Source organism: Centrocercus urophasianus, unplaced genomic scaffold, assembly GCF_019232065.1.
Source record: "Centrocercus urophasianus isolate 14NV4802_14NV808 unplaced genomic scaffold, USGS_Curo_1.0 seq_10, whole genome shotgun sequence".
In the NCBI taxonomy this organism is placed as follows: domain Eukaryota; kingdom Metazoa; phylum Chordata; class Aves; order Galliformes; family Phasianidae; genus Centrocercus; species Centrocercus urophasianus.
In genome coordinates, this window is record NW_024884142.1 from 22218951 (window position 1) to 22244908 (window position 25958).

At 45.8% G+C, this 25958-nt stretch overlaps 1 protein-coding gene across 1 annotated transcript in view; it reads right to left on the bottom strand.

The window, feature by feature from the left end:
• The window catches only part of B3GAT2 (beta-1,3-glucuronyltransferase 2), a 41074-nt gene that overhangs the window by 2523 nt on the left and 12593 nt on the right, over window positions 1–25958 (bottom strand). Inside the window, exons 2-3 of the mRNA XM_042824530.1 lie at window positions 18110–19225; window positions 5854–5998 (exon numbers count right to left, since the gene is read on the bottom strand). Of these exons, the coding sequence (XP_042680464.1) occupies window positions 5854–5998; window positions 18110–19225 (1261 nt within the window). The remainder of the gene's footprint in view (window positions 1–5853; window positions 5999–18109; window positions 19226–25958) is intronic.

The window sequence follows — 25958 nt, forward strand, 5'->3', positions numbered from 1 at the left end:
GCGCTACATGCACTATTTCTACAAAGTCATACTAGGCTTAATCACATGAAATACCACAGGACAAGTTTATAGCCACAGTGTAACACGCTGTTTTGCTGTTTCTGTTTGATGCAAAGCCATAAATGAAATCTAATTGGCTGATGAGCTGCCCAGATAAGAATGAATTTGTTGGAGGATGAGGCGTCTGGAAGACACAGCAAAGATTACATCTGTGTTGCTTTCTCTGGAACCTGTTAATTCACACTTTGTGTTGGATTAACAGCTTCTGTTAAATGATGGAAACATTTTTCTTCACCCAGTTAGACAGCTTTCAAGATTTAGGTGCCGCGATTAATAGCTTTGCCTCCTGAATGCTCCAGATAGCATAGTAGCTGAAGGCAAGCCAGAAACTTCATTTTTTATCATTTCCAGAGTGAACAAATGCTAAAGCTTAGTGCTGATGGTGACACAGATATGCTGGTTTCCATGCAGTTGAAGATACTGCCTTTGACTTGTTAACCATACATGACTTGAAGTCTGCTTCCTTCCTCTTCAGGTAACGCACCATTTGAGTTCAGTGCCGTAGAGGTGCTCAGCCACATGTTTTCATATGTCAGAACAGAGAACTCTGCTGACAATTAATTTACTATGAAAGAGACTCTGTGTTAAACCCAGCAATCTCTGAAGAAGTTCTTACATCCTTTGATGTCAGGGTGGGGGCTTTGAGTTTATCATCTGCCACAGCCAATCAAGATTTCTTTGTACTTCCATTCTGCAGCTTTTTCAGACAAAATATGCCAAGTTTTCCAATGTATTAATTGACAGCTTCTTTTCTGAGAAGAATCGTGAGAAAGATGAGATGTAACACAGATGGCATACTACTGCAAAATCCAAGGATCAGGTGGTTGCTTGGGCCCTAGCAGAGGGACTCAGAGAACTATGAATGACTCCAAAATGTGCTTGCCCAGTGATTCACAGGTACAGATTAATCTGTACACCTGAAGCAGCTCCTGGAATGCTAATAAAAAGCACACATCTCTTTTCCTTGAACAGTCCTGATGTTATGAGATTCATGATCCAACTAGTTCTCATGGGTGGTAAAAAAAGTAACAATTCTTGCACAGGGAACAAGCCATAAGTAAATCGATAAGCATCGCAGAAGATTTAAAATCAGGTCTATAATAAACAACACAGTGCACTCACTTCAACTGCCCAAGTAGCTGCTGATAACCTGAAAATTTTTGTTTCTATGTGTGACACTCCATTGAGATTTTTCAAATTCTCCAAAAGCCTACAAGTGTTCTTGTTATGGGCTGCATTCCTTCAGATGTCAGAGTGTAATGACATATTAGAGCTCGTATCTGCATCAGGCTGTCTAGGTCCAGAATCTGTCTAAAGGAGTTCCTGTACGTTCTTGTAGACACTTCAAGTATTTGCAGAGCTTGAGGTTAAGACAAGCACAGCAGGCTGACTTCAGCTGGGAACTAGGAGCAAACTCCCCCCACCACCGTAAGGGCAGAGCAAATCTGAGACCAACTCACAAGACAGAAAGTGTGCAAGACTATGGGGCCGGATGGCACACATCCCAGCAACCTAAGGGAGCTGGCTGAGCTGGTTGTCAAGCTGCTCTCCATCTTATCTGAAAAGTCGTAGCTGTCAGGCAAAATCACTGGGGACTGGAAAATGGGAAACAACACTCCCATTTACAAGGTGTTTAAGGTCAGGCTGGATGCGGCCCTGAGCACTGCAATCCAGTACTTGATCTAGCGGTTGGCAGCCCTAGCTGTGGCAGGGGGTTGGAGCTTGATGGTCCTAGAGGTCCCTTCCAACCCAAACCATTCATGATCCTAAGAACTTATCTGGCCATATACGGTATGTATAGTGTATTTTTAACCAAACAAACAACAAAAACAACTGTTGCTTAAAGTTACTCATCTTCCATCCGCTTACCTTCTCAGGTAGTTCTACATCAAGGCTACCAAATATTGTTGGTTCCATTTCCTTTACTATGGCACTCCCATAAAAAGGGGATTGAGCTGGGGTCTGTCACATTAATTTTTAGTCAGCCTTCTATAATTAAGAGCACCTTGGCTAGAGTCACCAGGAAAAAAAATGCTTCACTGCTATCCCAGTCAGATTCTGATCAGTCTGAGCCAGAAACACCAGTGACAAAAGGTATCTTGGGGTATGTTTTGCTTAGATCAAAGTGAGACCTGCCCGTAGCGACGATTCGTAGCCATACTTCTTACTTTCTGACATGGCAGTATAACAAACTTTTTTTAAAAAAAAAAACAAACTAGCTTTCCTCAGTTCACGTTTAACCCATATTTTAATAATACTTTTAAAGCCTTAGGACTGCACATCTGAATAGACAGTTTGTTTCCCTTTCTAACCTTTGGGCAATGTCTGTCTATATCTTAAAGAACATTTTCTTAAATGAATTTCTTTGTGTTATACAAGAGCCCAACTCCTATTACTTTCATGTAATGGATACAGAATTTGCTTAGCTCTGTTTAATAAAATATTATCATAGCCTAGCTAAAAGCACCAATAATATTTATTGCAGAATCCAGCCAAGTGCTGTTTTTACTGAACTACAAAAACATTTCTTCAGCAGATCTAGGTAATGTGTTTCCAAAGCAATAAGTAAAGTTGAATTTCAACCAAAAAGAAATAGCACTTACCATTCTCTTAAAAAACAAATAAATAGGTAGAATTTACCTTAGAAGTTCAAAAATAGTTTTGAATTTGCTGCCACACGAGCCTCCCTACTTAAGGTTTGTGTTTTATATAACTGAAGACTCTCCTTAAATCAGCTGCAGAGGATGCACAGAGATGAGACAACAGCTCATGCTGCAGATGCTGAGCCCTGCTTGCTGCGGCCAGAACTGGAAACATGGACACACACAGGCCTGGTACTCAGACTTGAGCAAGGAAACATTTAACTGTGTTGTGGAAAACAAGGGGTGCTTGTGGTACCACAGAGTTCTGGGGACGAGTCAGATGCTCACAGGAGGCGAGAGCAAAATGCAGCTCCATCCTATTCCCCCCACTCTCCCTTGCTTCTGGTGGGCAGAGCCGAGAGGAACAACAACCAAATAATTATTTACTCCCCTTCCTCCTCTTCTGAGTGTGCACTCAGATGTCTGTTTTCCAGGCAAACTGTTCATTTTCTCCTCCTTCCCCTTGGCCCCATACCCTCAGCCGCACTCCCTCTGCTCTAAAATCCAAATGCTCTCAACACATTTTGCAGTCATTTCTTACCCCCTTTTCCTACTCGCTCAAACTCAGTGTTATGTTTTGCTTACAACACCCAATTCTCTTTCTCTTTTCCTCCCTTCCTCCTCACACTCTGCAAACCACCTACTGTTAAAACTCAGGCGGTACTTTAAAAACACCAGAACTCATCTGTATGCTCTGGTGGTTGCCTGACAATAAGGAACACAGGAAACAGCTACTCTGCTTTCTGAATGCAATTTAGCACTGGGGAATAACTGTGTCAGCCACAAAATTCTAGAAAGAAATAACCTATGTTTTCTTCACTGATAAAATGTGACATTTCAAAGAAGAATCCAGAAGTTGGTTAGCGAGGGTCTCAGCTGATTCCCATGAAATCAGCAGAACTGCCCCATGTGACCCATGGGCGATACAAATTTGGCCCCATGCCTTCAAGTCTAGAATAAGAAGTTCATGTGCTTTCCCTTTTTACTGAAATAACGATATCAAAATGTAATTCAAATGTTTGTTATACTTGTTGGACTAATAAAGTTCTCTCCAAAGCAGCACCTTCTTATTTGTGATTCTACACTGATTTCTGATACTCTCAGCCCTTGCACCTCTGTCTCCATAGTCCCTCCTTTCCAAGACCTCTGTAGGTACAGGAGCAGGTAATGCTCACAGAGCTGCCTCTCCCATGAGCCAGTGTTGCAGCAGCAACTGCAAACTGTAAGCAAAGATGACATGAGCTTTCCTCACATCTCCTCCGATGAGGGTTTGTCCCTTGCCTAATGTAGCATAATGGCTTTTTGTCTGCTGCTAATAAATTATGAACCGTGCTATCATCCTTATAATGCCTTTCTGCAGCACAGGATATGTATCTATAATCCACATGCAGACTATTCTCACAGAAGCATGATCGTAGGGACAGGCAGAATTCAATCTCCCCCCAAGGACTACCTCTACCTCTACGCCCCAACGCTCTCATGCCAGGAATACCAGTAACCTGAATGGTTTCTATGATGTAGAAAAATTCCCCTGTTGATACTTCACCACTTTTCATGGAACACCTCAATCCATTAAAAAAGAAAACCCTCAAGCTCTGTCCTTTTTCCACTCCCAAGACATAAAGGTCTCAAAAAAATGAAAACTGCTGGCTAATTCTATCCCATTCTCTTTCCTGTATTTTTCCCCATCCCTCTTCTCCATGAATATCCAGGGACTGCTCCAAAAGTAATACCTCCTATTTTATTATGTTAGCCCACAGTGTGGGAGGCACATGTTGGTGCTATGGCAGTAGAGGTTGAAACTTCCCACCAGTATTCTGTTCTGTTGTTGCTGTGTGATGCGGCAAACATGGAATCTGACACAGAAGAGCCTACGAAGTAAAGGTGTGTCACTGAATTCCTCCATATGGAAAAATGGCACCCACTGACATTCATTGACGCCTGCTGAACATTTATGGAGACCAAACAGTGGATGAGACCACAGTGAGAAGGTGGGTGGTGCATTTCAGCAATGGTGACAGCAACATGAAAGACAAGCCACATTCTCAATGGCCATGCAGATGTTTGTGAGTGCAGCAAGCAGGCTCTTGTTCATCACTGGCAAAAATGCATAGCTAATGATAGTGACTATGTTGAAAAATACTGTTTCGCAGCAGAGAATTTACTTTATCTAACAGCATTATTGTGCTCTTTCTAGCTGCAGTTTTCAGCTCTTTCCTAGTTACAGTTTTCATGGAAATAAATAGGAGGCATTACTTTCAGAGCAACCTATTTCAAAACTGCTGAAGTGCTGCATCATACTGGGAAACCAGCAGCTGCTGCACTAGAAATCAAAATTTGGCACAGCGATGATTCATGTGGCAGTTGTGAATATACAGGAAAGAGTGCCTAAGCATGGACTGACAGCAAGACAGAGCTGCATGGTGTGCCAGCTTCCCAGTGGAAGATTGATTAGATCAATTTTGAAGCTTTTCTGCCTTCTGCTATGCTATAGCTGTCAGTGATTTTTTTCCCCCCTAAGCCCAGCATTTCATACTATATCCATCTACAGTTATCACCATCACTCCAAATAGCCAATAAAACAATGAATTATGTCATGATAAAGTAGCGTTTTACAACATGAGGTCTAAGAAGGGTCTCCATTTATACTGCCGGCTGTAGATGGATGACTCAAGGCAAGGCAAGGCTCCCTGCAAAAATTAACTGGATGAATTGATTTACAATTAACTCATTCCAGAAAAACAATTCATTCAACATAAAAGCCAAGTTGCCACATACAATTACAAGCAAGTGAAAGTAAGCTGCACCATCACCAAGAAGCAACTTAATTAAATGAGGTGTGCAAACTAAGACTTCTAGGATATTTAATGCTATAGCACTATGAACAGCAGATACGCTTGAGAAGCTTTAAAATCTGCTTACACTGGGACCGCAGAATGGCCTGGGTTGAAAAGGACCGCAATGATCACCTAGTTTCAGCTCTCCCGCTATGTGCAGGGTCGCCAACCAGCAGACCAGGCTGCCCAGAGCCACATCCAGCCTGGCCTTGAATGCCTCCAGGGATGTATGCCTCCACCCCGCTCACAAAAAAATGTAAGAATAGGCACGATGAGCTTTCTGTCATTCACACAGCATGAAGCTTAGCACTTACCGGCCATGTCGATGGCGAAGGGCCTGTCAGCTCTCCAGCCCGTGTACCACCCAACGACCTTGCCGTTCTCCACAACCGGGCGCTCGTACCGCCGTCCCCCGACCAACCCCACAGGCCACACCGACACCTTACGGGTCGTGCGCATCTGCAAGAGGTGAGCAGAGCGTGATTTCCTGCACTACTCCTAGAAAGCTTTGCTGTAAGTGTTGGTGGGAAGCCTACACATTAATCCTCTGTAACAGTCATTTAAAAGCAACGGTTGCTTGCAGATTTGAGCCCAACAGGGTAAGCGTTTGGAGGCTGCAAAGGCCTACTCATTTTCTGTGAGAGCTCCAGCTCTCTTCCAGTAGGCACCTCCGCCCTACCAGAAATGCTCTATTCATGTTTTTATAAGAAATGTAAAGTCATGAAAAAAATGGTTCTTGCTTTCATGTTTGTTTTAAAGGTGTGTGGTGTTTGGCACTCTTTTAGTAAGTATATTTCTATAGATTGCTTATGTAGCATAGCAGCATGGTGAGATAGACTATTATAGGAATGATTAGCAAATGCACACTTCATTAAGACACGTACAGTTAAGAAACTGTGACACAGAGCTCTCCCCCTGCCTGCACTACAGCAGATCTGTACAAAAGAGGTTACATCTATTAAAGGCTCATGCAAAAAAAAAAAAAAAGTTTGGACCATGCCTTTAAACATTTACATGCTGTTTCAGAAAGAACTGCTGAGTTTCTATGGCATGGGCAGCGTGGGAGTTTGTTTCCAATATAAGTAGAAGTAATCCTGTAAACGCTCATCTATCGTGGCCTCATCTATCCCACAGGAGATTGCAGAGTGGAAAATGACTCTTTAGCAACAAGTGTGTCAGGTTGGGGTTCTTGGAATTCAGCACACTGGTTAGCAGCCCGATTTGTGCAGCGAAAGGGAAGGTAACACAATTTAAACACCGATGAGCTGCTCCGCGGTGCGGACTGAGGAGCCAGACGCAGAATGGAGAGCACAAGCACTACAATTTGCCAAGCTGTACCACACTAGCTTAACTACTGTGCTTAAACATGGTTCTTTTCAAGCAAGTATCAAGCTACCCCACTGTAACACAGGCTTAATTTGATTGATTTTTAAAACAATCTCATCTTCTAGAGTAGTTGAGGCCTGTTCCTTAGGGAAATGCAATCCCCTTCTCCTCTCAAACACTCATCTTTGCAAAAACAAATACAATTTTACTTATTTGTAATGCACTCCCCTATAGAAAGACGTTCAAGTGAAAGACAACCTTGGTTAAATATTAAACACTTGCCTCTCTTTCTGTCAAGGTGAAAGATTTATCATATGTATCATCTAAACTCCCAGGAGATCCACCAGAAGAAAAAAAAAAACAAACACAAAGAAAGCGCTTCAGTCTGAGACTCATTTTTAAGTTAGAAACATTAGCAGATTTTCAAGTGAACATAGGGAGCACATAAAATACATATTTAGAAATCAGCTGTGTATGCACACACGGAAGAGAGCTGTACACCTCCTCTCCTTCCAACTCTTCGTGCATCTTCTGTGTCCAAACCACTGACTGTTTTATTGCTCCTGCCTGCTTCAGATTATTTTTCCCATCTCTTCCACTCTTCCATTTAGAAAATGCAGAATTAGCACTCAACTACTGAGATACAGAAATCAGTCAAACCTCACAGAATCGTAGTGGTTGGAAGGAACCTCTGGAGAGCACCGAGTCCAACCCTCCTGCCAAAGCAGGTTCCCTAGAATAGGTTACATGGGAAAGTATCCATGTGGGTTCTGAATATCTCCAGGGAAGATATCGCCAGACTACACAACATCTCTGGGCAACTTATTCCAGTGCTCTGTCACCTTTACAAGTAAAGATGTTTTGCCTCAAGAACATATGGAACTTTCAGTTTGTGCCCACTGCCCTTTTTCCCATTGCTGGGCACCACTGAAAAGAGCCTGACTGCATCTAGTTGACTGTCACCCATTAGATTTTTATAAGCAGTCTTCCCCTTGCAGTCTTCTCCAGGCTGAACAGTCCTAGGTCTCTCAGCCTTTCCTCATAAGGGAGATGCTCCAGGCCAATCATCACCTTTGTGACCCTCCGCTGGACTCTAGAAGTTCCCATTCTTTCTTGAACTGAGGAGCCCAGCATTGGACACAGTACTCCAAATGTGGCCTCACCAGTCTGCCATGTTCTCTCAAGTGGCTAGAAACCTTTTCTACATTCCATAGACTTTCTTCTTCCATTTGAGTTTTTCCATGAGCTCCTTGCTCATCCATGTGGATCTCCTGCCACCTTTGCCTGATTTCTTACTGTTAGGGATGCACCAATCTTGAGCCTGGAGGAAGTGGTACTTGAATGTCAGCCAACTCTCTTGGGCTTCCTTACTTCCAATGTTCCAACCCATGGAAGATCCCAACTCCAAGCAGATCCCTGAAGAGGTCAAATTTGGCTCTCATGATGTCCAGGGTTGCAATCCTACTCACTGCCTTGTTTCTTCAATGTAAGATGCTGAATTCCACTATGTCAGGGTCAGTGCACCTTCATGATTTTACCTATTTTAATGATACATCCACACTGCAATTTTTTCTAATGGTGTATGGACATCAACATCCAAAGCCATGGGATATGGACATAAGGCATGATCCTGTTGGGCTTGTCTATACAGCCAACTTTCCAGTAGGTCTGCAGGGCACGATCAAGCCACACATCCTACTACACTAAGCTGGTGCTATCTGCAGGATGAACACAGATATCCCCTCACCTCTTATCTATCGGCACCAACACATACTTGAGCATATGGCTGCAGGACCAACTTATCATTGTACTGATTTACAGTGCTCCAGCTGCTCTGTGCCAGCTGCCGGTCCGCACCCACAGCAAGCACAAAGTGCCCCCAGGTAAGCACAAGCATGCCCCCAGCTACACTAAGGCAGCTCATGCACAGTAAGTCCAAGCTCGCTCTTCTCCCACATTTTTGTAGCTATGCTGCAAACTGAGCCAGGTCACACAGCACTTCTGTACTGGGTGAATACTGGCTACAGCATTCACACTAACAGAGCCAGGAAGATTTACATTAATATCTCACCTTACAAAGTGTGTAGCAAAACCTTGTTACTCCAGAGTATCTCACTGACCTCATGAAATCGGCACAAAATGACCCAAGAATTATTATAGCCTTGGGTCTGTCTCCATGTCTGCAAGTTAAGCCAGTAAAGCCACCATACATCAGAAGAAAATAGGTAAACGTTTACAGAGCTCTTTATTTTGCCCTTGTGTTACTTTCCTTATTCTCACAGGTTCCATTTGTGGAGAATGAAATAAGCCTGTGTCAAGAATGCAACAATCCCTTTCAGTACAAACAGCCAGAGCACATCTAGACCACTATTTATGCTAATTCTGAAATACCTGGCAGCCTCGGGATGTGCTAGGCAGATGGAAGTGGGAATATTTCTTTCAATCTTCTGAGAATAGCATTATGCATTTAACATACTGATGCATTATGGCTGTATTTATGTATGACTCTGTGAAAGCCATATTTGGATTAAAAGGTCAGCTTGCAGCTGGAATTTGGCACTATCAAATGAAAAGGTGATTCAGAAACATGCTAATTCTAAACAGCTTTGCTGCTGTGGGTTACGCAACTATTCAAATCCTATAAATGAAAACAGCTTCCTAAATTGCTCTTCTAGCTGTCATTTTAATGTGGCATCGCATGCTCTCTTATCATTGAGTGCTTTTAAGTCCTGGCAGTGTACAAGAATGAGATTCATCGCACTTACAGGGAACTCTCTGTAAGTCAGGCATCTAGTTTATCCTAGTTCAACTTTGATAGTTAACGAGCAGAGATACAAATGTGCCAATGTGATTCATCCTACCTGGCTTAGCTGCCTTAAGTTAGGATGAATCTCCTGGAAATGCTTTTTCCTATCCTTAATTTCTTTGGGACACAGAGGAGAGTGATGTTCTGGGTGGGTGAAGGTGAGGAAACGGACACTAAGATGGTAGAATAAGCCAAAATGAAGCAGAGGAGAACTAGGAAGGAGTAGGCAAGGAAATGACAGAGAGAGCATTAACAACTGACAACAGAAATCCCAATGAGGTGATGGGAACATGGCAGCAGATATAGTAGTAACACAGGGACTGCTAAAGAATAACAAGTGAAAATGCAGAAAATGTAGCTGAGTAATAGAAGAGATAGTGTTAAAAGCATTGCCAAAAAAAGCATCTCAGTCAATCAAGGAAAGCTACTTAATGGGATGTGCGGGACTGATGGATGGGTAAGATGTCAAGCCAGTGAGAAAATAAAGAAGCCTTAGGGGAAAAAAGGTAAATGACAGAGAGAAGGAAGTAGACTCCTAGTTCTTTACAGTGAAAAGGCTTCAGTGCTGAAACAACCATCCTGGTGTTATTGCAGCCTGATGTTGATGCTTTTCTATTTGGGATTCAATGTTTCTAGCAAAGCAAATCTGACTGCTGCAAGCAGTAAGCACTGTTCTGTCCTCTACTGCTTCAGCCCTTGTGTGATACGTCCTGGTCCATCTTCAGGCTGTTGGAATGAATGGATCAAACTCCATTCCAGTGAGTTTCAAATACACCTATATGCAAAACTCCAATTTACTGCTATCAGAGAGGTAACATAGAGGTCCTCCAGCACAGCTCTCCCAGAAAATGAGTGCTACAGGTTACTTGAGCACAGCCAGCAACCCTATCTGTTCTCAAAACAGGCATCATGCATTACTCTCAGGCCACACACAGCCAATTTCTGTTTCAACAAAACTTACATTGCCAGAAGGATAGCTCCTCTGCTCCCCATTCACTTAGGCACGAAATGGAGCTCCTACTCCTAACACTACTTCAAAGGGATACTGAGTCACAGAAAATCTGTGCCTGTGATGTTGTGTGGAAAGGACCTTCAAAAAGCAAGTTTGATGTCAGTGAACTTGACTACAAAGGGTCTGTGCCTCCACTGGACAATGCACAGGAAGGGTCTGCAAAGCAGTCTCTCCCCTAGCCAGCCCTGCAGCTGGGGAGGTGGCACTTCAATATAACCTGACAGATATTTGTCTCGTCTGTTCTTGAACACCACAGAAGCTCCACAGCCCTTACAGATAATGAGACTCATTGCTTCATCATACTACTGGAAAGCTCTTCCTTTTACCTTTCCTCACGTTGCCTCCAATGGTTTTTACAGTCCACACCGCATAGGGAAGACAGATTAACTTCCCCTCTCAAGCAACATTTTGCACATTGGATACATTGATTAATGCTCCTAAATGACATCAGCATCCTTGGGTAAAATGTCAGCACTGCTTCACTACAGGAGAAAGCTGTACCACCCCTTAACAACTGCAGCTAGGAGCCAATCTCTGCACTGGGAAGACTTCCAAAACACAACACTTCCAGCTCTTCCACTTACTAATTCTTTCTCTTATCCTGTTTTCTGTCATTCCACTCAGTTGTGCTCTTGCATCGTGCAACACACCTCTAAAGAGCCACCGACGATTCATAATTAATTTCATAGCAACAGTATTAGTTTTGCAGGTAAAAAGGAGAAGATTGCTGTCAAAGTACAGAAATAGAGAGTGTTTGGTACCTTGTAATCCATAGCCGCTCACTTGAATAAACCCGCTTCAAATAACCTTTTTGGCACTGTTTCCTCTCATTTTTTAAGCCATGTCATTGTTTCTCTACCAGCATCTTTCAACGCAACCTTTTTAGCATAGGTATTACATGTCTATGTGCAAGGGGAATGTCAGTGTGCATTTAAAATCTGCCATGTATTCTTAAATAATTTACATCCCAGAAAGGTATTTAATGCACTGCTAACTCTTATTCAGATCTTTTTTTATTATGAGGCAAATAACTAATGACAGCCAGCTAATATTTAATTCTGTCTGTGCTACTGAGTGTTATTTTTAAGACGATGGCAAAAATCTGATTTTCCAACAGAAAATCTCCGTGTTCTCAAAGAGAATTAGATTCACTTTTACTACTTTTAAATCTTTTGCATAACCATATCCATTAAAAACTACCTGGAAGTCAACTTTTACGTAAATGTCCTACCCTTAATCTGCTATATGAAGCTATCAAAGGAGCACAAACCTTTCCCTCGTTACATTTGAAATAGGTAGGAAATACCTCTTCTGTCTTTTCTGTGTTGCTTTCAAACTGTTTTACAAAGAAGATCATGGAAAAACTAAAGCAAAAGTTCCGTTCCCTACTGTTCACTCCTATAAAAGCCCTATCGAATGTGAGAAGTCTCCTTGCAAGAGGGAAAAAAGCCAACAGAACCCTCGGGGGAAAGAAAAGGAATCAAAAAACTATGTAGAACCTTCTGCTAATAGAGAAAGTCGTGAACAGAGTCAGAGATGCAGAAATTTTAATCCTTGCTTTCAAAATATTTTACTGAGATTTTTTTGACAAATCAAACAGCATCAGTTCTCACTTATGTTTCAACCAGAAACTATTCAAATCAGGAGGAGAAGCCTCCATTAGGTTTCTTTGATTGTTGTAACAGATCAAAAAGTCCCTGGAATTTTTGGCGCTAGTTTAAGTCTATGAATAAAGTAGCAAACAAAAACTGCCATCTCCCACATATATACAAAACCATACCAATTTAAGCCATTAACAGAAAACAAACCATCTCCTGAAATGTGTATAAAATTCACTTTGAAAGAGCATTATCTAGGGGACAGAGGAGGTTTAGGTTGGATATTAGGAGGAAGTTTTTCACTCAGAGGGTGGTGACGCACTGGAACAGGCTGCCCAAGGAGGCTGTGGATGCCCCATCCCTGGAGGCATTCAAGGCCAGCCTGGATGTGGCTCTGGGCAGCCTGGTCTGGTGGTTGGTGACCCTGCACACAGCAGGAGAGTTGAAACTACATGATCACAGGTCCTTTTCAATCCAGGCCATTCAATGATTCTATGAACTGAAGCAGCTCTGCCCCAGTAATGCAAAGTAGAAAGCCACAGCATCACAGAGAGCCAGCAAGAAAGGAAGGAAGCCAATGCTGGCTGGCAGACACTTGTACTGGCCATCAGATGTCTGTGTGAGACATAGTGTCTGCATATATATAGGCTCTGCTTTCACTAACAAGGATTTTTTCGAGCTGCAAACTGTTAGCAAGAGTTAGAATATCTGCTACCTTCATGCAAACATCCTGGGAGAATGAAAACATTTTCTTGTGTCCCTGCCCTTCATTCTGAACTACCCAAACAACTCTGCTCTATAGTGCCACTATGAGAATTATCAATATCTATTAGCAAGGAAGAAATCTTCATTATTTTTCATCTCTTCCTCATGATTCGTTCCCATCTGGTTGATTTGAGGGGATGATCCTGCGTGGACAACTTAGGCTTAGGTAGCATTATCATACTTTCTAAATACCAGAGATTTTGTGGTTAATTCAATGTTTGTTTAAACTACTACTGCGAAGAAGAACCCAGCTGACTGAGTCAGAGAACACTGATCAGATTCTCATATTTTCTGCGGCTCCATGAACCTTGAATTATCTGTAAAAACATCCTCAAATTCAAGCTAAAAGGGTGGTGCTCTTTCTCCTCCCCTCCTTCCCTTCCAGCATGATAGTCAGGGCATCCTTGTGCAGGCAACAGATACAGCAATTTGAATTCTGCTCTCCAGCTCAGTGAGCAACTAGGCTAAATGCTGAGCTACTAAATAAAAGGATTTGTTTTTCCTTAGAAATGAGAATTAATGCTGTGATTTACTTTGAACTCCATTCTACAGGGCTGTATTCAGAACACATAGTAGAGCGTGAGTTCCTCTAAAGGAACCCTCAGCTCACATTCAGGCATGACAGCAGTGTCATAGAATGGCTTGGATTGGAAGGGACCTCAAGGATCATGAAGCTCCAACCCCCTGCAGCAGGCAGGGCTGCTGACCTTCACATTTAATACTGGACCAGGTTACCCGGGGCCCCATCCAACCTGGCCTTGAACACCTCCAGGGACAGGGCATCCACAGTCCCTCTGGGCAGCCTGTTCCAGTATCTGCTGTTCTGGCATTCTCTAGGCAGCTAGCGAACCCTGCTATGAAATCTTAGACAGCAGTGACCAGAGGGCTAGGGGTGGCAGCGAGGGAGGTCATGGCTTTAAACATAAGCACTTTAATTTCAAATATATCTCACTTTAAGTGTCTGAGCAAAATGCAAGCAAAACTGGCAGACAGAACCCAAAGAGGAACCTGCAGAAGTCAATGCATTTCTTAATACGACAAGCTCACCTTTCGGCACACTGAAGACATTTGCTAAGAATTTGGGGGAAGAGTTCAAGGCAGGGAAATTTCAACCATGTTTACCTGCAGTTCCCAGCGCTTGGGCTGGAGTCTTGTTTCTAACACCTCTCTAGGAAAGTGGAATATGAGTCTTACCTAAATTTTCCTCCAGAATGTCTGAAAATATAAAATCAGCAGTTGCTAAGAATCAGTCACAATATTACAATAACTTGCATTCAGGAATAGGATGAAGCACAAAGGCAACAAACTATAACAGAGTCACTGCAAGAAGAATGACCTACAGTATAAAATAGAAGTTATGATGATTCATACAGAAACATCTGCAAAGCGTATCACGCACTGAATTGGGGATTTCAGGCCTCATGGTGGCTTTGTTATGAATGCAGCTGAGGTTCAGCTGATAAAAGATGTTTTCAGAAAGTGGACTGCTGGTTTTGATGCAGACGGACACCTCCAGGCAAACGCATCATGTGTGAGCATGGAAAAAAATAAATCACTTCTGAGGTCTGCATCCCGAAAGAATAAATGACAAAACAATATGCCAGAACCAGCAGCACTGAACTGAAAGCATGATTTTTCACCTGAGCATCGTTATACTCTCAAATGGAAAGAGCTGGGAATAATTCAAAGGCCTCACTTCCATTCCTGCAACTATTTCTTGAGCTTTCCAAGGAATGTTGCAACCCTGGAACAACTGGTCCTTCCCCAAAGCTCTTGCAAGGAAGATGGGACCTCCCCAACAAAACACTCAGCTGAGCAGATGACCAATGCACTGGAACAGCAGAAGGACAACCCAGCCTCTCCACCATACTCTAAGAACTACTGCTAAACTTGCTCATCCCCTGTCTAGTTTGACTTCCAGGACATAATCTTGCCAGCAAAAAACTAAGCTATACACATGATCCATTATATGTCCTACAAAACAAAACAAAACAACCCCACAAACATTTATAAAAGCAACAGAGAGCTCCAGTTTTATACCAAAGACAGTGTTTCCCAGCATAACACCTCTGCAGAGTTTTTTTTTTCCTGTTTTCTATTCCCCTCATTTCCACATAAGACGCTGCATAGTTCACTCCCTATCAAATACAACACACTTATTCCTGTAAATACCAGATAGGAGTACTTTGGACAAAGATCAGAATTTCCTCATTGAAAGCTCTCAGCAACGTGCCATGGCATCCTATGTCAAAACACACTCCTTTTTTTATTGTGCCCCTATTGCTCATACACCACTGCTCACAGCAAGCTCTGCTAAAAGGCTCTGCCTTTCACTGCAGCACCAGGGAAACCCACAGCAGAGGAGCCTCCATGAACACAATCTTACACTGGCATACAGCTCCCTGGCACATCTTCTGCCCTGCAGTAACATCCTGACTGCAGGAATTAGCAGCAAAATGCACACCTCTCACCCACCCTCATGTCCCTTAGCCTGTGACACGACCTGCAGAGGGCTGCCCAGCCAGCAGAGGGCAGCGCTCCAACCAGAACCGAGAGCTTCTCTCTCCTCGTTCACATTCATGCTGCTCCCCAAGTGGGTGAGAGATGACCTGATGTGGGATTAGGAAGTTGCAGAGCTGGAGGATGGCTCCTGGTACAGTACCATATAACAGGCAGAGAAAACCTCCCTCTCAGGCACCTTCAGAGCCACTTTCAGGCAGAATTACTACTGGATTCCTTCTGCATGCAACACATTCTGAAGTGCTCTCTTCGTGCTCGGAAAAGAAGCTCAGTTTACCCTCATAAATCAATCAATTCCTGAAGGAGAGAGCAGGATTTACTACAAAGCTGTCAAGTCAGAATCTGTAACCACAGAGGTTTTTTTGAACAAGAAATAAAATTTCAAGCAGTGCCTTTGCTAACAACAAGACTGCTATCTCCCTGCACATGCACTTCCCACTTGCTGTGAAGGCACATCCCTCCGGCAAACCCTGCCAGGGGACTTCCACTTAGCTCTGCCAGGTGGACGAGGTGCTCCCAGTGGGACTACTGGTGGCATCCCAGAGACTGCCTTATACACACCAGTGACGCCAAAAAACAGCCATGGGAACAGTTGGTGGAATCTGAAGCAAAAGCTCCCTCTCTGCTCCCACACCGGAGCTTTACAGCTGCTACATCTCAAGGGAGAACTCACTCATGCACATGGGCCAGCCTGCAAACACAAGGCACAAAATAAACAGCTCTTCCCCACCAGCTAAACCTGGTGAAAGGGCAGTCTCAGGGGTGAGTGGCTGTGGGTGCAAGATCACCTGTGCTCCTGTGAGTGAGAGGAAGCATAAATCCTCTGCCACACCCGTAATTCTTAAGGTTAGCCCCCCACACGCTCATTCCTTTCCTTTGCTTTCATGCAAATGTGCCCTCACAGCCCAAAAAGGCAACTACAACCCCAGCTACACCAAAAGAAGCATGGTCAACAGGCTGAGGGAAGGGATCCTGCCCCTCTGCTCTGCGCTGGTAAGACCTCACCTGGAGTGCTACACCCTGATGTGGAGTCCTCAGCACATGAGCACCTGTCAGGACACATCCAGAGGAGGGCCACAAAACTGATCCAAGGGATGGAACACCTCTTCTGCAAGGACAGGCTGAGAGAGCTGAGGCTGTTCAGCCTGGAGAAGAGAAGGCTGTGGGGAGACCTGAGAGCAGCCTTTCAGTACCTGAAGCAAGGCTATAAGAAAGAAGGGGACAGACTTCTAAGCAGTCTGTTGCAACAGGAGTGGGGAAATGGTTTCAAACTAAAAGAGGGGATACATAAACTGAATATAAGGAAAAGGTTTTTCCTGGTAAGTGCAGTGAAGCACAGGAACAGATTGCCCAGATAAGTGGTGGATGCCCCACCCCTGGAGACATTCACATCAGGCTGAACACAGCTCTGAACAACTTGATCTAACTGTGGATGTTCCTGCTCGCTGCAGGGGAGCTGCACTGTGTGACCCTTATGGGTTCATTCCAACTCAAACCATTCTTAATGCATTTTCTGTATCAATTTACAGAGCCCCTTAGGAAGCATCAGGGTACTTTGTATCTTCGAGCAGAAACGGACGCTTCCACCCATGGAGGTCTGGGACACTACAACACCCTCAGCACAGCCACTAGACTTTCAGGACATCACTCACAACAAGAACTGTGTCTCCAGGACAAGGTCCTCAAACTGGCAGCAACAGTGCTGAATGCCAAACTGAGAAAGAAAGTGGGGCACCCTGCTCAGAAGGACCGCATAACTGCCAGCATGACGAAAACAGGAACAGATGCACTACCACCTAAACACGAGCAAACAAAAGCAATTCTTCTAAAACAACCAGCTCTAGGGAATTTCATGCGTTGTCCTAAGGCATCCAAAGAACCCTTGTGACTCCCAAGCATAGCAGTTCCCCTCAGCGAGGGACGCGGGTCACCAACAGCCTCATGCTCCCATCTGCCCGTCGACCCCGCTGCGTCCCTGCCGAGGTTACACCCCCAACAGTCATCTTCCGCTGCTGGTGGCCCACTCATCGTACAGCCCTCCTCCCTGCCGAGGGGGGCCACAAAGAGAGCAGAGAGCCTCACTTACTGGAGCGCCCCAGCACGGGGCTGAAGTAAAGACAACAGCGCGTCCCCGCACCGAGGGACTGCTGGAAGGCTGCTCGCTCGCTGCGGGAGCGATCCGATCCGCCGCTTCTAGGAAGCGAGGGCTTCGCGCATCCCGGGCGGCTCCACGAGGAGCCACGAAAAAGCGGCCGGGGCGTCACCTGAAGGAACGCGAGGCTCAGCCTGGAACAACCGGGGCGGTCAGGGCGGTCCGTGGCGGCTCTCACTCGTTACATAATCCCCAAACCCTCCTCGCTCGGCAGGGAAACGGGAAAGCCGTCACAAGTGCGCAGGGCTGCGGGGAACCCCGTCAAGGCGCCGCATCCCGGCGGGGCGGGGACCGGGGATGCGGCGGGGCGCCCGCCCGGACCGAACTCGGGCGCCGGAGGGAAGCGCCGACGGCCGGCGCTTAGGGGAGCCCGCGGCCCGTCCGCACGCACCTCGTGGAAGAGCTCCAGGCTGTAGGTGTTGTCGTCGTCGGCGAAGAAGAGCACGCCGGGCTGAGGGGCCGGCAGGTGCTGGTGCCGCTGCCTCAGCCAGGCCAGGGCGGCGTTGCGCTGCTCGGTGGCGCGGGGCTGCCCAGGCCGTTTGTAGCGGCGCGGCGTGGGGACGTGTAGGTGCGTGCAGGGCAGCCCGGCGTCCGCCACGAAGCGGCTCACCAGCTCGCTGCGCGTCGCCGCGTCCTCCACCAGGATCCAGTGGAGCCGCGCCACCTGCCGGAGGGTGTTGGCCAGCCGGGTCAGCTCGGCCTTCTGCACCGGGCGGCTGTACGTGGGCGTGATGGCATAGATGGTGGGCAGCGCGGCCTCGGGGCGCCGCGGTGAGGACGCCCGCTCCGTCGCCAGCCGGGACCCTCCGCCGCCGCTGCCGCCGCCACTCTCTCCGCCGCGGGGTCCCAGCGAGGGCGTCGGCGCCCTGCTGCTGTTGATGTCCAGCACGATGACGACGACGAGCACCCAGGGCAGCAGCAGAAGGAAGCGGCTGAGGAGCAGCGCCTTCTTCATGCTGCCCCGCCGCGCCGCAACGTCCCTCAGCGCCGCCCCATGGACGGGCGCGGGGCCGCCGCTCCGCCTCGCCCCGCGCGGGGCACCGCCGCCGCCCGCCTCTATCCCGCCAGCGGCCGCGCTCCCTCCTCCTCCTCTTCCTCCTCCTTCCTCGGCATGGCCGGGGGGGCTCTGGGGAGCGGCCGCTTCGCTCCCCGCCGCTTCCCCTGGCGGCGCGGAGGCGGGAGGCGGGCGGAGGGAGGGTCCCCGCGGGCGGCTCCGGGGGTCCCGCCCCGCCCCGCTCCGCTCCGGGCTGCCCGCCGCTCCATCCCGCCCCGACGGCCCCGGGTGTTCGCGGCGCTCACCTCCGCCCGCGCGAACCCGCCCCGTTATTCTTTTTTTTATTCCCAGAGGAGGAATATTTCGGAGCGCTGCAGAAGTGCGAAGTTGTAAATATCCGCGTCTGGGGCTCTGGCTGCCGCCCTCCGCTCCGCCGCCACCTGGAAGAGCGGCACCGGGAGCCCCGCGCGCACCTCCTGTTCCCGGATCGCCGTCCCGAGCACCGCTGCTTGTCTGGGATCAGAATGGCGTGAGAGCTCCTTTCAAAAGCATTAATGCGTGAGGATTTGATAGTAACGCACTTGCCTTTGCCTTGCTTGGGAGAAAGCATTCGTTAACTGTTATGCCGCGCATGGAATGCGCGTGTCAGACCAAAGCTTTCTCACCGAGGAAGTTTCCAATGCATTCTGAGCACTCTGCTGCCATAGCTAAAGAGCTGCGCGCAACTCGAACCGAGCACCTGAGTGTTGCACGACAACACAGAGGCACGGCGCTGGTATTTACCAATTTCCGAGTTCTCTTTCATTCTCTGAGTAAAAAATTCATCCTTTCATAAGGCTGAATCGTGAGCTCACCAACCCGGGGACTGTTTGGGTTCAGAAACGGGCTGATTTGTCACTGAATATTAGGTATTAGGGAATGGTGTGGGTTAGAGACATTGATCACATCTTCGCACTGCCTCCTCCTCTGAAGCTGCTCCTTTCCTTTCTGCTCTGTGCACATCCTTCACATCAGCACGTGTGTAACAGCCACAGACAGAGCAGCACATCTATCTCTCATACCCATGGAGCGATCCATTTGTTATTCAGAAGGACGTATGAACCCACAGGGCTCACACACACAAAGGGCGCTGACGTGACATAACGTAGGCTGAAATCCATGTGAAAGTGAGGGTGGCACACAACCACGCACTGAGTATCTCAATCAGGGAACATCTGTGTGGCCGAGAGGTAATGGGAGTTAGTGTGTTTGGTGGGGAGATGGAGGGGTCGCTGTGTGATTTACGGAGCAACGCAGCACAGTGCAGCCAGCATAAATAGTTCAATATATCCGAATCAAAACCACCTCAGACATGAAATTACAGTTGCCCATGTTGTTCTGATGCATTTTATCTAAAGGACAAAAATCTAAATACCATCTTTCCCCAGTGACTGTGCATACCCTTGTTTTCTCATTTGCTCAAATGTCTCATTTACAGAGAGAATTCATTTAAGTAACACAGTGTATGTATTGAAGCTACATACCAGTGAGCTGCTGTTTGTTCTCATTTGGAAAAGTTAATCCAAAGCCAGGAACTGTTTGATATGGCGTCAGCACCCCAAAAACCTACTGAGGCAGAACATAGGAAGTGAAGGTGACGAATGGATGTGTGTAACTGATGTTCTTCACAGGGCACGTAGGTTCTTCCCAGTTCAGCCAGAAATACTGTCTTTGGTGGACTTCACATATGCACTCGGAACTTGGGCTCGCGGGAATGTGTAGTGGTTAGTGGCTATAAGCCTGAGTGGAGGTAGCAGTAAGAACAGATAAGTGTGATTGCGGTGGTTAGGAAGGAGTGCAGGCATCCACTCAGCACCAGGGAGATTCACAGTGTCACAGAATGGCCAAGGTTCGAAGGGACCTCAAGGATCATGAATCTCCAACCCCCCTGCCACATGCAGGGCCACCAACCTCCCCATTTAATACTAGACCAGGCTGCCCAGGGCCCCATCCAACCTGGCCTTGAACACCTCCAGGGACGGGGCATCCACAACCTCTCTGGGCAGCCTGTTCCAGCACCTCACCACTCCCTCTGTAAATAATTTCCCCCTGACATCCAACCTAAACCTTCCCTCCCTCAACTTCAAATCATTTCCCCTTGTCCTGCAGTTATCTACCCTTTCCAAGAGTTGATTCCCCTCCTGTTTGTAGGCTCCCTTTAGGTACTGAAAGGCTGCAATGAGGTCACCCCGCAGCCTTCTTTTCTCCAGGCTGAACAAGCCCAGCTCCCTCAGCCTGTCTTTGTAGTTCATCAGATTCCTGATGAACTCTGTGGTGTTCCCCCATCTCTCTAATTGTGTTGCTGAGAGCTGGCAGCTGTATGTATCAGTGCACTTGCTAGCGCATATTTACTGCTTCTAACTGCCCATATCTGTAACAGGATGATCTGAGATGTGCACCTGTCCTATAACAAATTACAACAATGGTATTTTTACCCCAGAACCACTGTAATATGTTTTTGTGTGCCACAGGGCAGTCGGAGGTCGTGATTCAAGCACGTCAGGTGTGAGATCAAATAAAGCGGCATCATTCTGTTACCTTTGTGTGCAGATTGCATCAGAGGGGCAGGTAAGCTATAATCAAGCACTACATACAAGCTAACTGCTATTTATTTAACTCTTGGTTTTTGATGAGCAAAGAAAACATTCTTCCTTTGGCAATTGGAGGAACCCAATCAAATAACCACCCCATTTGTGAAGACAAGCTGTCTACAAAGATAGGTTTTTCTGCAGAACACCTTAGCACAGGATGATATAAAAATTGTCACATCTAATTTGAGGCCTCAGGTGCAACTCTGAAACAAAGGACAAGTTTCTAAGTTGTGATGGATGTACCAATCTCAGTGTGTGACTCAGGCTGTTCCTATGGTTTCATATACAACACGCAGTGCAGAGCATATTCTGGGCTGTGTGATGGCATGGGGGCAGGTGTGTCCCTCCAGGATCCAGTCCGGTATTGCTTGTTTGCAGTGCTTTGTTGCTGGGCTCGTCTATTACGATACTGCTAACAGCTCTCCAAAGATTCTTGTCAGAGATGTGTCAGGACTTGGCACGCAATTTTTCATTTGTTTTGATAAAAACTGCCTCTACCTTTGTGCACTGTTCTTACCAGTGGAGGATGCCTGGCTCTGGCGGAAGAATGCCTGACAGTGACAGAAAGCAGTGTTAGTATCTGTGTCCATATGCATGGACATACACAAGAAATCTTATTTTACAGGAGCAAACAGGCTTTTAATTTTATTTCTTTTTTCTATATTAGATCGTGCTGCAGAATCTTCTGTCTGCCCGCACCTTCTTCTGGCTCAAAGCATCTGGATTTCTCCTTGATTTCTAAGCAGCAGGATTTGCTCAAGCTAGGTACAACATTGCAGGCTGTTCTTCAGATATTGGAAAGACAGTCAGAGTTATGGGTAGTATTTGAAACAAGGCTATTAAAATTGATTGTTTCATAGGTTCTGCAGCTGATCAACTGTTATAGTCCTGCAGGAACAGAAGTGAAAACAGTTGGATAAACATATCAAAACAGGCCATTATTTTTAACTTGTGGATAAAACACTGTAGAGAAATACCTCCTATTCCACATGTCTGTAATAGAATAGACTAAATTCAAGGATGGTTCATTTCTCTGGAATGTTTTGGGGTTTTTCAACAGCATTGACTGATGATAAATGAAAATGGATAATCAGCTCTGGCATGTAGAGGTGGCTCATCAGCTTGGTTTCTGCGACAGTTAAAACCAGATACGAGGTGACTCAAATTGTAGCAGGCAATGCAACTGGCCTACCCATCTAAATTCAGTATATGCAGTGTGGTTTTTAGTGTTTGAACTTGTACCTTTTGGCACTGCTCAGTCAATCAAAATGCAGGATTAGCCAAAAAAGAGCATCAGGGCTGCATCTCACAGGAATGTCAAAGAGCATACACTGTCTGCCACATATCCAAGGGCGTGAGGCTGATCTCGTTGCTACCCAGGCATTTAAATCAGAGCAGGTTTATTACCCTTCTGCAAAGGCCCAGAAGACCAGCTCCGAAGCCAGACTTCCTACAGAGAATGTAATGTTTTGCCGTCTGACAGGCTCAGATCAGCACCCTGTGTGTCTGCTCAGAGGTGTCTTGGTGTCAGCAGGAGGTGAAGAAAAAAACAAGGGGGAAACAGCACAGGATGCAGCAAAAATTTAATTCCTTCTGTCTACATCTGTTCCTTTGCGCTTCTTTCAGCCTTACTAGGTCACCCAGCACTTTCTTTAACAGATTGCATTTCCCTGTGGTGTCCAGTTGTGGAACTCCCCAAGAAACATCGTTCTCCAATTCAGAACTGAAGGACCCCACACTCACTCACACACAAGATATTGCAGAAAAAAACAGACAGTGGAAACCAGACTGGATGTGCTAAAATAATAGATAAGGTGTCTGTGATGTTCCAAAAACAAGAACCCCAGCTGCCTGGGCTGATAATGAAGGACGAGATTGCATGTTTATGTATGCACGTAGGCCATTTTGAAATCATTTTCTCTAGTGCTTTGTTCCTTCCCCTAATAAGCCAACTTGTTTATCACTATAGCAACCAGCTCCAAATTCCTGGAAAGAAGAGCTGCAAATGCCCATTTGGTCCTCTGTGGCTACAGGCAGTGGGTACAAGGGAGGTGTCCTGCTGCCTACTTGGGCTCAGACCGGCCTCGCAAGGACAGATCAGGGAGGCAGCAGTGACAGAGTGTGGCTCAATGTGAGGGGGCATCAGAGTGAGCATGGCTCTGCAGGGCATGCTGGAAGCCATCACAAAGATGAGCATTGTTTTACTTGGGAATGAGTGCGTAAGGCAAAATAAGTTTGAAACAAAGAGCTGAATCCTCAGCTCTGAAAAGGTTCAGATATCTGCACCACGATATTCCGTGGTGAAGGCTGGAACAGGTGGGGAATGAACATGCAAAGATCTTGCTGAAGGGAAGTCTTCTGGATGTGGGGTATGGATGGAAATCAGTGCTCTCACCGCACATCCACCTCCAAACACCTCTGAAACCCAGGCCAGAGCGTGACTTGATGATGCTGAGACACATATCATTACGGGAGGTGTTCAAGGCCAGGTTGGGTGCGCCCCTGGGCAGCCTGATCTAGTGGGTGGCAACCCGGCCCTCAGCGACAGTTGGAACTAGTTGGCCTTCCAACCCAAGCCAGTCTGTGATTCTACTGTAATTCTATGATTTTATGACATCTCACAGGTGCAACTGGAAAAGGTCTATGGGGTAGGAACAAATACTTGACAATCTGCAGGGGTAAGATAATTACACAGAAGTAGAAGTGTTCTTTTGCTTCTCAGCCTAGGCAATTGCATACCAAAAATTGCTATGTTACAAGAGTATTTGTAAATTTAAGCATTCATAGATAGGAAATGCTGGAATTAAGACTGCCTCATTAAGAAACTTAAGTTGGTCTTCGATTCAGTTCTTACACTTTGTTTGTGTAACTCTCCTGTTACATCTTTGTTTTCAGACAATAGGAAGGGGATCATATTTATGCCTTACAGCTACCCCTCCCTTGTATCTGTATAACCGAGTTCAGAAGTCACTGATCTCTCTGAGTCCTGGCTCCCAGTCAGTTTGCTTATATTTTGAGCAGGCCCCGAGTATGAAAAAAATGAGAGTTAAAAGCTGTATGTGGAAAGCCTACTTGACCCTTGGTCTTGACACTAGCAGGGTTGAACATTTCATTCTGTGTTTTATTTGTAATGTAATGTTATATTAATGAGGTAATGTTGCTGTAGCACCAGTGTCCTAACAGACAAGAGGCAATCCTGTAAGTACTGTCATCTTCTCGTCGACTCAATGATACAGAAGAGCACAAAGCAATACCCAAGCAAACAAATGTTTAAGGCATACTGGCTTAACAAAATTCCCTCAAAAGAGGAAAAGCTCCAGGTTACTACCAGTCATTGCTCATAAAGAAAATATTTTCTTTCTCCATGTTGTGATTTTTTTCACAAGCCTCAAGTTGATGTTTTTTTTATCTTGAGAAATCAAAGAGTCTGTTGTAATTTCTCTTGAAATCAGAAGGGAACTTCCCACACCTCTATGTTTCAGTGCTGGGACCTATGCAAGACCTTGTTGACACAGTAAATTGTTTTAGTTTAACTGGATGCGAACTTAAACCAGGACAACTAAATGCAAGTAAATTTCTCTCCAAGCACACTTATTTTAGTGTTGAAGTAGTGGCTTTCTCTCTATCTTGGTTTCATTTGGAAAAGGCTTAGGTTAAGATGAAACAAGCCACTCTGAAATTAGAACTATTGGTGAAGCTGTGAAGCTGTATCCATTGACTGATTCAGAAAGAAAGGTTGCTTATCCCCACCTGATGACTAATTGATCCCTCTGTGAATTTACTGTCCTCCATCTCACAAGCCCCAAACTTTCATCTGAGCTGCAACACACAGAGACAGTTAGTAATCACCCTGGAAACATGCTATTGTACGTTGAGGCTTGCAAGCTGCCTTACAAGACAGCTGGCTGACACCTTGTACTGCAAATCAGAAGATAGCAAAGTTTCTTGGTGTTGGCTGGAGGTTTGGTTTGATTGTGTATCCACTTTTGGGTTGCCTCTTGCCGTATGATGGTAACTGACTGAATCTGTCTATTTTATATAAAGATATGCTCTGAAAGCTGGTAAACTCTGAAGTGATGAGTGTTTCATGGTGCTGCAAGTCTGTTGCGTTTTTATAGAATCATAGAATGGTTGGGCTGGAAGGGACCTTTAAGATTGTCTAGTTCCACCCCCCACTATAGGCAGGGACACCTCTCACCAGAGCACGGTGCTCAAAGCCCCATCCAGCCTGGTCTTGAGTGCCTCCAGGGAGGGGGTATCCACAACCTCTCTGGGATGGAGAACTGACAGATCACTTCAAAGTCTTCGAGCATATAATCCACCTCCTCAAATCTCGAAGGAGTTTGTGGAGCTCATTGGCCAGGCTGAGGATATTTCATTACTGTATGCTACTGCATGTGTTGTGTACAGCAATTGTATAAGAATTTTAGGAGACATTAGGAAGGCAGCAGGAGAAGGCATATACAAAGATGTGGTCTCTGTTCAATAACCTTATAGTCTCAGAACAGCTGAGAATTCATCACGGCCAGGGGAAAGCAGGCACCTTCTACCTTCTCCTCAACACAGGTTTGCCCATACAGATCCAACTCTAAAAGGAAAAAGGAAATTGCTGAATC